Source organism: Dunckerocampus dactyliophorus, chromosome 9 (genome assembly GCF_027744805.1).
Source record: "Dunckerocampus dactyliophorus isolate RoL2022-P2 chromosome 9, RoL_Ddac_1.1, whole genome shotgun sequence".
NCBI lineage: Eukaryota > Metazoa > Chordata > Actinopteri > Syngnathiformes > Syngnathidae > Dunckerocampus > Dunckerocampus dactyliophorus.
The window spans coordinates 29,716,477-29,730,870 of NC_072827.1; the positions used below are offsets into that span (position 1 = coordinate 29,716,477).

Here is a 14,394-nt window from a genome sequence, read left to right on the forward strand (position 1 = left end):
ACATTATTTGCAGCAGTTTTTGATATTTTGTAGAACCTGTTGGAAACTTTTTATTTTTTTCAAAGTACTCTGACATTTTTGTTTTTGTGGGGTTTTATGCACAAATGCTGAAAATGGTCCTATGTCACAATGTTAAAGAATCCTTGAAAAAAAATCCTGGATCCAGACGGTGATCTGGATCACCCCAAAATGTAATCGGTTCTTCCGTATCCCATTTCCGACAATTCCTGAAACTTTCATCCTAATCCATTCTGAACTTTTCAAGTTATTTTGAAAACAAACAAACAGATAAACGCCCGCAAAAACACAACACAACACAACACTTGCGCTATGCTTGGCGGAGGTCATTAAATTGAAAAATAAAATATTATTTGTTGTTGAAAAATTGTTATAAAACTTATTTTTAAGCAAATTTTCGGAAAGAAACATAAGAAGATATTGATGAAATCAAGAGAGTAAATGCATTTTGTTCTGGAAGGCACTCACTCTATGCTGTATTTTAATAGGTGATAGTTTATCTGCTCAACACTATCAAGCAATTTTAACTACAGAAGTGGACGTTTACACTTGAAATGTATTGTATACTTTGGCCACTAGTAGTCACAGACGCAAAATAGTTTCTGTCTAGATCTGTTTTATTCTGATTTCATGGTTAAATTCCACACTGTAGTCGGACACCAGGGCTCGGTTACATTTCTGTGCTGAATATCTAAAATACCACATAATGTATTTTATTTTTTTGAAAGATTCAAGCTTAGTCATCATCCACAGCGGAACAACAGCACGTGGAAAGAAGATAAGGGGAAAAAAAAGACCGTCACACAGGAAGAAAGCTAAAGAGAAGATGCAACTTCTTCAGCCACTCGCCTGAGTCATGCCACCTGTCATTTGCTTCTCTTCAAAGGCACAAAATAAAGCTTAAGTTACTATTATTAATGTGTTACAGAGAGGTCAAAATATTAGAAACAGCTCTCAGTATAAAACCAAACACTTCTACTGCACCTAATAATAAATATGTTAAATATGTATGACTTCTCATCAGAAAGGCATCATTTTTTGATACAATTCTTGTGGTGGACGTCCTAGATAGTGCAGGTGTCTCTAATAAAGTGTCCTCTCAGGGGTTCTCAACCACTTAGCATTAGCTTGGACTGGAAAACCCAGTATGGCTTGTCCCTCCGCAATCCGTCCAGGAAACGCAATCGGTTCTACGCATGCACAAGATCTACGCCGCTTCCTCCTTTAGCACATTTTTACGACAGCGCTTCTGCGACGTCACGTGGCGTAGTAGTTATTCTTTTTTTAAAATGCATGAACATAAATGGTCGACAACCATACGTCAGTACAGTGCAGCCAACTCACTCCACAAGTTCCCTGAGGATTTCTGAATGATCCAATGTTGACCGAAATGACTGATGATGATAAATAGAGTCCACCTGTGTGTCTCAGTAGAAATGCACCTGCTCTGGGGAAGTCTCAGAGGTCTGTTTGAAGCACAAACGGCATCACGAAGATGAAGGCACACACCAGGCAGGTCCGACTGTTGTGTTGTGGAGAGTTTAAAGCAGGATTAGGATATAAAAAGGCTTTAAACATCTCCCGGAGCACCGTTCAAGCCATCATATTGAAATGGAAAGCGCATCAGACCACTGCAAACCTACAAAGACCCGGCCGTCCCTCTAAACTCTCAGCCCAAACAAGGAGAGCACTGATCAGAGATGAAGCCAAGAGGCCCGCGATCACGCTGGATTGCCTGCAGAGATCCACAGCTGAGGTGGGGGGAGTCTGTCCGTAGGACAACTATTTGTCGCACACTGCACAGATGTGGAACAGTGTCAAGAAGAAAGCCGTTTCTCAAAGAAATCCATAAAAAGTCCCGTTTGAAGTTTGCCATAAGCCACCTGGGAGACACGCCAAACATGTGGAAGAAGGTGCTGTGGTCAAATGAAACCCAAATTGAACTTTCTGGGCAAGATGCAAAACGTTATTATTATATGTAATACGTTATTACATGTTGCTGCCATAAACTAGATCAACGAATGGCGTACATTACAAATGACTTAACATGTGACTGCCAACAGGATGGACAAGAGCCAAATCACATTTCATATTTGACAATGAAACTCCAACAACTGGGTGTTTTACACGGTTTTTTTTTCTAAATTTAGGATCAGACGTTCCATGTGTTTTAATTTCATTGCGTTCACAATTCGATGCATCGGTCATCGTTACGATTAAATGTAATTGGCCCGAACTACGTAAATTGAAGAGGGGCTGAACATTTTTGTGCACAGAATGTCATTGGCCATTGTGCCACAGCAGGTGGGTTGAAGTTTTTTTATTGGTTCGAGTGGAGTGCCAATCAAAAGTTCACAGTTCAAAGACCATCAGGTCGCGTTAAGTGGCTAATGCGTCCATGCTAACCAAATTTACGATAGTGTCTTGATGGCTGTAAGTCTGTTGTTCACTGGATCATTATCAATGCCAACATAACAGCAACTTATTTGTTGTTATGCATCTGGAATACTGTGAGGCTTCGAAGGTGAGTTTCAGTCATGTTTTTGTTCGCGACTAGTCTAACAGTTGTGTTCATGGATCCTGCAGTTACAGTTGTATCCTGGAATGGCGGATACCACTGATCAAAATGTTAAGACCAGTTGAGAAATTGCAAGAACTTACATTTTGCACTGTTGGATCTTAAGGAGGTTCTCCGTAGAGCTTCTAAATGCAAAAAAAAGAAATGGGGTTGACACAAAAATGTTTCGAGTAAGCAGTTTATTGCAAACAATGAAAGTGACATGGTTGTTCATCAATTTATAGCACAGCCTGGAAGCCCATTTCGTTGTAGAAGTCATATGACATCAGTCAGCTGACATTAAGCGCCCCTCCTGATTCGCTTGTGCTCCCCAGCAGCAAAGATTAAGGGGTGAACAGAAGCTCCACACAAGAGATGCAACTTTCATCATTATTCTTCTGCTTACGGATAAACTAACTCAGCGGTAAGATGCCTATATCGTAACAAAAGTTATCCGTTCATTTGTAGCGGCTAGTTATGGAGAAAAAAGTGAATTTGATGGCTTTGCTTCACGTTCCTGAACTCTGCTATGGAAATGTGTTTTTTTTACACTTTTGCCTATTAAATATTATTTGATGATTAAGTGGAAAATGTGCCCATTGCTGAAACCTTGAAATATGTTGCCTTGATTTCAGCTGCATTATCTTTTGCATAATCATTTTCATTTCTCGTATATCTGCAATGTTTGCTAGCAAATGCTAACTGGACGTAATACATGAACTGCGAGAGAAGGATATGAAGCATAAAAACGTCTTCTTCAACGCCACAAAACAGCTCGTTTGGAATTTGCGCGAGAGCACCAAACACGGGACATTGAAAGGTGAAAGAAAGTTTTATTCCCTGATGAGAAAAACTGTAACCTTGACAGTCCTGATGGGTTCCAACGTTACTGGCATGACAAGGAGATCCCACCCAAGATGTTTTCCACACGGCACAGTGGAGGGAGCACCATCATGATCTGGGGTGCTTTTTTGTTCAATGGAACAATGGAGCTTCAGGTTGTGCAGGGGCGTCAAACGGCACATGGGTATGTGGAGATGTTGCAGGGGGCATCCCTCATGACTGAAGGCCCTCGTCTGTGTGGTAAAGACTGGCTTTTTCAACAGGACAACACTGCAGTTCACAACGCCCGCCTGACAAAGGACTTCTTCCAGAGGAAGAACGTCACTCTTTAGGGCCATCCTGCGTGTTTTCGTAAACGAAATCCAATTGACAACATTTGGGGATGGATGGCAAGGCAAGTTTTACAAAAATGGACATCAGTCCAGACAGTGGATGTCCTCCATGAAGACATCTTCACCACCTGGAGCAACATTCCCACTAGCCTCCTGGAAACACTGGCATCAAGAATGCCCAAATATATTTTTCAGGTGATTATCAAGAATGGTGCAGCTACTCATTACTGAGTCCTTTTTTGAACTCATTTTCAACTGGTCTTAAAATTTTGATCAGGAGTGTATGTCGATCAAATCTCTGCTAAATAAGCTCTCCGATGACGTATAACACGCATTGGTGCGCAAATGGGGGGACGGTGTAAAACCCCGGTTTCGTCATGAGAAGAGTAGGAACTGCAAGAAGCTAATAACCGCCGGCCATAGAGAGGGATTAGAGTTTAAGGTATACGCTATTTGGACATGTCCTCGCTCTGATCCAGGTTGAGCATCTGGTCCAGGGCTTTCTGGGCCGCCACTTCAGAGGGGCGGATCACCTGCGGTGTCCCCATAGTGCTCGACTGGATCTGCGGCTCCGGCATCCCCTCCACGATGCTGCGGACCGCCAACAGGTGTCTGCGCTGCCTCTCGTGCACTGGGAACAAACAGGAATGACAAGGTTGTGTATATATATATATATTTTTTTGCATGCAGTCAAACAAGTGGGAACTCGATTGGGAATCAGACCAACCGATGTGTAACTGAAGGTAGGTTTGCTTTTTCTTTGTGTCGTTTTGCAACATTTCCAAAAGAAGACATGAGAATACACGTCCACTGTTCCTCCTGCGTCAGCATACGCATCTTCCCTTATTAGCAATTAGCTCATTAGCTTTGTTTTACACTTGCAAGACTGTAAAAATGTTCAAAAGTAAGCTATGTGACGAAACTTACTTACTTTAGTTCCTTTTTTTTTTGTAAAATTACAACTGGAATGAAAACATCTTCATTCTCGAAATGTTATTAAAAACAGCTCTAATATTACCACTTTCTAACTTTTTTTTTTATTAAACATTCTTTAATAATGTAATATTTGATTTTTTTTTTGTGGAAGAATACTTTTATTCTCTAACATTACAACTTTTTTCTTGCAATATTGTAAATTATTTCATAACATAACTTCTCTTACCAGTATAACTTAATTCATGTAAAGATAAAAAACCCTGCAATATTCAGACTTTTTAAGAAAAAAAAACCTTATATTTTGTAATATAACAATTTTTTTCATGTAATGGTACTTTATTCTCTTACATTACTTTTTTTTTTTGAAATATTACAGCTTTTTTCATAACATTTGACTTTTACCAGGGTAACTTAATTCCCGTGATATTAAAAAAAATAAAAATAAAAAATAAATCTGCAATATTGTGATTTTTATTTTTTTTTATTTTTTTAAATCCTTCTCTTACCAGGACAACATACTTCCTGTGATGTTAAAAAAAAATCTGCAATATTTGGACCTTTTGATAATAATAATAATAATAAATCCTTCTCTTGCCAGGACAACTTAATTCTCTAAATGTAAAAAAAAATAATAATAATAAATAAATCCAATATTACGACTTACAAAATTGAAATGCAATATTCAAACTTTTTTTAGAAGTAAAAAAATACTTTATTAATGTAATATTAGCATGTTTTGTGTAAGTATATAGCTTTAGTCTTACATTACAACTTTTTTCTTGTACTATTACAACTTATTTTATAACATAACTTCTCTTATCAGTGCAATTTAACTCCTGTGATGTAAAAATGTATATATTCTTTATTCTTGTAATATTATGACTTTTTTGTAATATTTACAACATTTTTTTACATGTGGTTTCTTTTACCAGGACAACTTAATTACTGCAATATTACCAGCGTTGGCTTATGATGAGATCTTATGTACTTTTGCAAAACACACTAAAATTGAATGCAATCGAAACTAAACTGCGTCCTAAACGTCTTGTTGGCTAACGCGGTGGTGGGTGGACAACTGTGACGGGATCTACCGCTTACAGCTCTGATGCTGCTATTTTGTAAGATGTCTGGGTGAGGGGGGGGAGGAATTCCTAACCTCTCTGCCTGACGTTGATCTTCTCCACTTCTGGGATAAGGAAGTTGTACACCAATTCTGACACGATCTCCTCTGACTGAAGGTTGTTGCGGCTGCTTGCACAAAATAAAAGCAAAAAAAGCATGAGTATGGTGTCCTAAAAAGATACGTTGGCGTGATTCATCACCTCTCCTCGATGGCGTAAGCGATATCGTTGACCTCCTTGGCCACCCTGCGGATCTCCTCTCGAGCCTGCTGGTCTGCTGTTATCTCCATGGTCTCCAAGATGACGTCCTCAAAGTACAAGTCCACTGTTTCCTGGTGGACCTGCACCACCTGAAACGTACACAACACACGCTTTTGATAAGCCATCTTTCTGCGGACCACTTGGACCAACGTACTTGTTTGAAGATCTCATCGTCCTCCTTGCGTTGGCGCTCCTCGACCTGCCTCCTCCCACTCTCCTCTGCCTCCCTGCGCAGACGCTCCCTCTCGGCCAACAGGGTGAATGCGTGGATGCGGCGCTCCTCCTGGAGACGAATCAGCTCCTTGGACAAGGTGTCGAAGACGTACTCCAGCTCGCCGCCCACAGCTGCGGCATGAATAGCTTCCTCACGTGACCTCTGCCAGGAAAGGTAGCGACAGCTTAGGTACACTATATGCACTAAAGCATCCATTCTCAAACTGGTCATTTTAGCAAAAGTTCATAAAGGTAAGCTTTGGTGATTTTCATGTGGAAGAACTTCTTCCAGCAGTTTCTTTTTTCATCCCACGGGCATGACTTTTGGACCAACCAAGTGACTGCGGTGAGTCTAGCTCCACCCTTTTGGTACCCTACCACTGCGGATGGAACCCACCACGGGATGTCAAAAAAATGGTACGATAGGGATCATTTCTTTCGGTTTGATATTTCACTCAATCACCATGTGCACCTTCCCCTTGAAGAAATAAGCACAAAATCTCAAACTCCCCCTCTTCTTCACCAGGTTGCTGTAATTGTCCTTTGCTATGACATTTGATTCATACAGTAGATGGTCCTTATGGCCTACACAGCAGACATGGCATCTGTAAAGCTGCTGGCTAAAATGATACATATTAAACTCTCTAAATGGATTTGATTGTAATACACATTTGTAATACATATTTACATACTATAGATATTAGTTTGTGTAAATAGAAGCGGTATAGAAAATGGATAGATGGATATTTTGTAAAAAAAAAAAAAAAAAGTATTCTATTGTTTCATAAGTGGATTTATATGCAGTAATCCCTCATTTATTGCGGTTAATTAGTTCCAGACCCGACTGTGATACGTGAATTTTTGTGAAGTAGGATTCCTATTTATAGATTGAACATTTCATAGTTGGAGCACAGAAAACCTGTTTACAACCTTCTAAAAACAGTTTTTAACATTAGAGCCCTCGAGACATGAAATAACACCCCTATAGTCACCTTTACACTCGTATTACCCAATATAGTAGACATAATAAGAGAAAATAGGCTGTCTGAGACATAAATAGGACCGTTTCGGTGCTTGAGGAGCTGAGTGGTGGGCTGACAGGAAGTTATCCTGTGTTACGCCCACAACAGTAGCCCATGTTAATAATTTGAAGATTTTTATTTGGGATTAATGTGCCTGTTGTGAGATAATTCAAGCCTGTTGTTCCGGCGATCGAGTCAGGTGCTTGTGTGTCTGAACGTTACTGACACCTAGTGACCAGTGTAGAATACTACATGTCATCAGTGTTTTTTGATGCGTCTTCTGAATGCCTTATAATGCTAATTTTGTTCATTTAGCCATTTTTATGCTCGCAAATGCTTACTGCAAAATGCAAAAAATATGTATGCATATTGTTTGACCGATAATGGGCCGCATTCAACCGCAAAATAGCATGATTTATTCATGAATATAGTTAGAAAAACCGTGATAAGAGTGTAGCCGCAAACATGTAAGCGCGACGTGGCGAGGGATTGCTGTATTTCCCTTTTTTTGCTATTTCTGTGCTTTTGAAAACGTGATTTCGGTTGTCTTTGAAAAAGAGGGGCCATCTTATATTGGCTGTCTTATTCAGGTGAATACATTCAAAGCCTTGCTGTGACGAGGAAGTACCCACATAAACAAATGTTGTTTCACCTCGAGTTGCAGTGTGTCTCTCTTCTCTTTGAGGGCCATGACATGTTCTTTGTCGGCCTCCTGCAGCCGTTGTTCCTTCGCTCTCAGGGCGTGGGTGGTCCTCAGTTCCTTGATGAGGTCCAGGTGGTTCTCTTTGCTGTTAAATATCTGCACCGACACACAACCGTTAAAGAACTGACGTGCCGTGACTGTGTGAGAGATGTACAGACCTCAGTTTGGATGCTTCTTCCTCTCAGTAGTTTCTGCAGCTGGATGACTGCTAGCTCCTTCTCCTCCTCGCCCTGTAGAGCAACAAGGGAATGAATGAGGATGACGTTGACAGCAAACATGCAGAGGTGTGTCAGATAAGTGAACTGACCTCTGGGGGCTCCTCCACGGTGGGAGTGACAGGACGAGGGGCAGGTTTTTCCTTCTTGACGAGAAATTTAGCAAGCTCGTCCTTCAGGTCCTACAGAACCAGAATGATAGTCTATGAGCATATGGAGGTTTCACCCAACGTACGTGTCTCTCTAATACCTTGTACTTGTGCAACAGCAAGCTTCTTCTGCTCTCAGGGGGCTTGATTACAACCTTGCTCGTGTTGACTTTGGTTTTAGTGTACATTTTTTGCTGCTTGAGGAGAAGGTCAAGGGGTCTGTGCACTTGATTTAACAAGCCTGGGAAAAAAACAAATAACAAGTTGAAACCATTTTGTCCTTGGATCATAACAAAGCTTACACATCACATTTGATCAAACATTCTTAACCTTTTCTTTCCCGATTTCACTGATGTTGATGTTCATTTTCATTGGGTCGTACCAAAGACACATGCCAAATTCAATCGTAAATTGTTTTTGAGGCTTGTGTGCATCATGGATTCAGATTGTGGATCCGGTTTAAAAGTTGACCCAGTTGTTATTGGATCATAACAAAATGTACCACATTTAACAACATTTAAAAAATTCATCTTTGGATCCTACCACATCGTCAAAACAGCACATTTCCTTTAAATTGGCTAACTTTTTTTAATTAAAACATTTAGCAAATTCCGATTGTGGATGGAAATCAAAAGTAAATAACAAAGCTAGTTACCACACTGGACGGAAATCCATTCACAGATTTTTGTGATGCCCATGTTATAAAATATCTCATTTCAAAATAATGTAATTCCTCCCTGCGTCCAACCAAATTTCAACAAAATGTGTTAAATTTTTGAGTTATGTTCACATTGCAAAATTATGACGACTCTAATCCGAATCCTAAAACTTAAGCAACTTGTTCTTGGATCATAACAAGCCTAGTTACGAAGTGGATATGGAGTGGTACAAATATGATACATCACCTTGTGGCTTGTAAATATGATATGGAGTGGTGCAAATATGATACAAGGTGATGGCTTGTAAATATGATACATGACTTGTAAACATGATATGGAGTGGTGCAAATATGATACATGGTAATGACTTATAATCATGATATAGGGTGGTGCAAATATGATGACACATGACTTGTAAAGATGATGTCGAGTGGTGCAAATATGATACATGACTTGTAACATGATATAGAGTGGTGCAAATATGATGATACATGAGTTGTAAATATGATATGGAGTGGTGCAAATATGATACATGGTAATGACTTGTAAATACAATATGGAGTGGTACAAATGATACATCGTAATGACTTGTAAATACGATATGGAGTGGTACAAATATGATACACGGTGATGACTTGTAAAATATAATATGGAGTGGTGCAAATATGATGATACATGATACAAGACTTGCAAATATGACGATACATGACTGGTAAATACGGTCTGTCTTCTTGTAACCTTCCTGTAATTGCTGATGTCCATCTTCAGGCCATGTTTTAACCTTCTATGTTAGTATGGGGGCACTTTTCCTGAGACACGAGGACTATAGCAGCAAGGACAAATGGTCAGACGGTCTTTTGGTCTTTTCTGGCATCATCTATGGTGTGGTCTGCTGGGGGAGCAGCATCACAGCAGATGACAGGAAGAGGCTGGACAAGCTAATTAAGACGGCCAGCTCTGTCCTGTCCTGGGATGCCCTCTAGAACAGGTGGAGGAGGTGGGCAAGAGAAGGATAACAGCCAAGCTGTCCTCCATGATGGACAAAGACTCCCACCCCGCTCCAACACACACTCACTGCACCAAGGAACAGCATTAGTGACAGGATGAAACATGCAAAGTGTGTGCAGGAGAGATATCGCAGGTCTTTCCTTCCTGTAGCTATCAGACTCTGTAACAAAAACGGCTCCAATAACCGTGCAATTAACCCTGCAATAAACAAGTGAAATAACCGAGAAAAACTGTAAACCTGTGACTTGGTCAACATGTATATAGTGTATATAACGAAGAGGAAGAAGAATGCTAGCGACAAACTATGTGACTGATCAAATTAATTGAAGACATTGATGCTTAAAACAGAAATGAATGAAACAGTCTCACCTCCATAAGTCTCCAGCGGTTTGAAGTCATAACTTAGGGTTTTCTTGACGTTGTCCCCGCAGGCTCGCGATGCACTGGTCAAAGACGTGTGAACGTTGTAGTCTTTACAGGTGCCAAGCTCCTTGATAACCTCCTCCATGTTCCTCCTCTTGGCCTCCAGCTTCCGCATCGCTGCACACATGACAGTAGCAGTAGCTTTTAGCGCCGATTATCTGTGCAAACCAGAGCAGCATCATGTCTTACTAAAAGCCTAGCCTTACATCTCGTGTGGGCCTTGTCGACTTTGTGAAGCTTGGTCTCCTTCTCTTTGAGGAGTTTAGAGTAGATGTTGTTGAGTCTCTGTGTGGTGAAGGCCACCTGGGCGGTGGCCCTCTGCTGCAACATCTCCCCCAGCACAAACAGACGAGCGTCCTGCAACCTGCAGACACAAAACGGTGTTTTTAAAAATGACACAGGAAAACATCAATAAACAGCCTCGACTATTGCTGTAATAGTAATAATAAAAAAATTCTAAAATATGAAAAAATAAAGCAATGAAATATATAAAAACATACAAAATAAAATAAGACAATAAAATAATAAATGCCCTTAAAGACTGAACTATTGCTGCCCTAATAACAATAAATGGTTAAAATACTAATATATAAAATATACAGAATTCATACTCATAGCTAAACCGTTTCATTGAAAAAAGAACCTAAATATTTCGATCAATAAGTGAACAGCAACATAATTATTAATTAACATCACAAAAGACAAAAGAACTGCTGCCCTGATAAATACTTTTTTAAGACACTTAAAAATTAAACTAAACAGACCTTACAGGCTGTGCTACTGTCACCCAAATAATAATATATATAATATATATAAAATATATATATATAATATATATAAAAGATGCAGAACTAACACTAATAGCTAGAACCATTCAATGGGAAAAAAAAATAATTAAATCATTCAATAAATGAACATAAAGTCCTCACGGTCAAGAAAACATCTGCTCTGATAACAGTAAAACACATTTTTAAAAATCTAATGAATGAAAAATAAACGAATAAAAGACCATACAGATTGAGTTATTGTCAACCTAATAATAATTAGCAATTCATAATCAAATCCAATAAATAAAAACTGAATATTGTCTTTAAGTTATTGAGACTGTTCTTGTGTAGGCTCTTTTAAGATTCTTCTGGTGTATACAAGTATGTTCAATCCCATAAATGGATAGGTAAATAAATGCATTTACTTCTGGATTTTCCCTTCTCTAAAAGCCCACTCTCTGGCTTCCATTTCCTCCATCATACGCCTCCTTTTACGCAGCTGATCGAAGTCCTGAAGCGCGGGAAGAGCCGCCTCATAGACCCGCCTAGAACGCGCTCGCTCGATCATTTCCACTTCTTCTATACTTGCCGGCAGACCCCGCTCTGATGGAAAAGAGGAAGTGATTATAGCAGGACAGAACACAATAGGATATGTGATGGACCAACACCGCATACCCACATACCCCAGGTGAAAGACGCCAACGTCAGCAGCTCTGAAGGGGAGGTGCCAGACCGTATCAAATACTCAGGGGTGTAGGGGTCCGTCTGTGCTTCATTCTCCCTGTAGTCTGTCTGGACCGCCACTGTGAAGTGGGTGGGGAGCTCCTCAGTATGAAATCTACCTCTAGCTTCAAACTCTTCTCTGAGGGGGAGAACAAAAAACAGCAAGACAGGGTGACACCACAGGAAAAATGGATGCTAAAAAGGAGCACAGGCCAGCCGGACTTACTGATCACGATTCATATCCAAGGGAATCTGTTGCACATATGGAAGAGGCCTAAAGCAAACACAATGGAGGCAAAAGTCAAAATCTAAATCCAGTTTAAGTGTACATTGGACCTTCACCGGTCACTCCATTAGGTACACCTGCACTATTAATGATAATCTTTTCAGAGAGATCATAATTTAACAATGTGTTTGTTTATGTATTTACTATCCTTATTTCGCAGTTTAACTATTTCTATTATTATTTCCCTTGATGTAATGTATTTACTACTGTTTGTGTTCATTTTAGTATTTTCTTGGTTTGTGGATCTTTTTATACTGTCAGAAAGGTAATAATTTAAAAATATGTTTATGTATTTTTATTATATTTACTACTAACAATTTTTTTTCAGTTTTAACTTTTTTCATTATTTCTCTTAAACTTAAGACTTAGTACTATCAAATTAGTTGTTTTTTTTAATTGTATTGAATGGTATCAATTTATGTCTTAATTTTACATTTTTTTCCCCATTATTTCTCTTATTTTTGTGGTTTTTACTTTACGCCTGTAGAGTAATACCTCAGAGAAGCATTAATTTAACATTGTGATATGTATTTAAGTCATTATTATTGTTTATTTTATGAATGTAACAATATGGTTTTGCATTTCTATGTATAATATCCATTCATTTACTAACTTCCTTATTTCATTACTTATTTCATTTGTTTCAGTTTTAAATATTTCTTTTCTATTTTTTATTTACTATTATTCATTATTTATGCATTTCAAACTACATTATTTCTTCTGTTTTATTTTTTTTTAAACACTGTTATTAACAGAGTAACTAATTAATAACAGAGTTATTAATTAGTTACACTATGTTTATTATTGTGTTTGGAGTATAGTGGTGTTGAGTATTATCTTTGTGAAGGCCAAATTTTTGATACGGCTCTTTTTATATATATATATATATATATATATATATATATATATATATATATATATGTGTGTGTGTGTGTGTTGGCTCACATTAGAGTGTGCAGATGTACCTAATGTTGTGTTACATTGTTACTGACAGCTTCAGCGAGGCAAACCTTTTAAAGTATTTCCAGCGATCAGCTCCAGTCAACTGGCACACCTCCCTTTTCATCAAGGGCTGAACGTTTGGGATCACCCTGTCAGAAACGATAATAATGACAAGCAACACTGTTTTAATAGCATTCATTTACAATGCAATCAGTCTATGAGTGTGTGTTACCCTGCCAGTTGCTGGAGGGCCTGCTGGCGTTGTTCTGTGTGGCCACGCCAGCGACGGTCGACAGATGCCGGCAACGGGTCACCGGTCGGTTCCAGTCGGAAAGTGACCCTCTCGTTGCTGAAGATGGTATCAAACTCTGGTAATTTTTTCTGGAGATATCATGTGATTATTTTAATATGTTTAATATTGTAGTTTGCATATTGACGGGTGTTCTGTAATATTTGGCCTCTCTCATCACAGTATGATTTTCCACCACTGCGCTCTACAAATAACAATAAACAACAGTGCAGGGGGTACCTATAGGTACCCATCTTTAGATCAGCATTATAATGATGTGGCAGGTGAGTGTATTTAACAATATACTTACAACTCGTTGCTTAAAACTCTTAAAACTGGATCTGGCATGGTCGACCTCTGATGACACAATGTAAACTGGTTCTGTGCGGCACAACAGTGATATTAATCAACAACCTTGCCAACTTTAATACATTAGCATGTTTCAATATGCTAGCTAGGCAAACATGATTTACCATACAAGTAGTCATATTCTCGCTCCCGTTTGATAATTTTCGTCTCCTTCTCCTTGGGGATGGTGCGCGTGACGGAAGTTGTCATTTTAAGGTCACCCAAAAATCAGCTATTAACAAAACAAAAGTGTTTTGGCTCCCAAACGGTGATCTCAGTTTGAAAGTAGCTCACTTAGTTGTTCACACTTGACATTTGCACGAACTCTATGACGCCACCCGTGTCGTCACACGGCCCAGCGAAATGTCGTCTATTTGGCCGACTTACTTGCAGATAATTTACGAAAAACATGCTGTGTATGTGCTACAGTGTTATGTTTTAGATATGCGCTGCTTTATTGTGTAAACGGTCATTTGTGGCAATATCAAATTGAAGTTTTGTGATGACGCAAGGCATTCTGGGATAGCGAGCAACAGCTCATCTTCGATAGTAAAGCGCAGCGGTGTGTAACCATGGAAA

At 39.2% G+C, this 14,394-nt stretch overlaps 1 protein-coding gene across 2 annotated transcripts; it reads right to left on the reverse strand.

Moving 5' to 3' along the window:
• Positions 1 to 2,287: 2,287 nt before the first annotated feature.
• Positions 2,288 to 14,127, reverse strand: cfap91 (cilia and flagella associated protein 91). 2 transcript variants are annotated; one of them, XM_054788308.1, is made up of 17 exons: positions 13,941 to 14,127; positions 13,778 to 13,848; positions 13,411 to 13,559; positions 13,247 to 13,327; positions 12,177 to 12,224; positions 11,911 to 12,089; positions 11,653 to 11,830; positions 10,667 to 10,824; positions 10,407 to 10,577; positions 8,472 to 8,611; positions 8,314 to 8,403; positions 8,165 to 8,236; positions 7,956 to 8,102; positions 6,223 to 6,444; positions 6,009 to 6,157; positions 5,843 to 5,934; positions 2,288 to 4,381 (listed from the first exon to the last, which is right to left on the reverse strand). In XM_054788308.1, the coding sequence occupies exons 1-17, from the start codon at positions 14,023 to 14,025 to the stop codon at positions 4,200 to 4,202; spliced, it is 2,214 nt and encodes a 737-aa protein (XP_054644283.1). In that variant the 5' UTR covers positions 14,026 to 14,127; the 3' UTR covers positions 2,288 to 4,199. The 2 variants fall into 2 exon arrangements, with proteins under 2 accessions (XP_054644283.1, XP_054644284.1); XM_054788309.1 differs by having other exon boundaries at positions 13,411 to 13,527; positions 13,941 to 14,107.
• Between the last annotated feature and the right edge of the window lie 267 nt (positions 14,128 to 14,394).

What these genes read in the sequence shown, in the direction of transcription:
- cfap91 (XM_054788308.1), bottom strand. Translation starts at nt 14,025, where the DNA reads ATGACAACTTCCGTCACGCGCACCATCCCCAAGGAGAAGGAGACGAAA. An exon ending in CCGTGGAGGAGCCCCCAGAG is followed by an intron (nt 8,237 to 8,313) that starts GTCAGTTCACTT and finishes GTTGCTCTACAG; the next exon opens with GGCGAGGAGGAGAAGGAGCT. An exon ending in GCTTACGCCATCGAGGAGAG is followed by an intron (nt 5,935 to 6,008) that starts GTGATGAATCAC and finishes TTGTGCAAGCAG; the next exon opens with CCGCAACAACCTTCAGTCAG.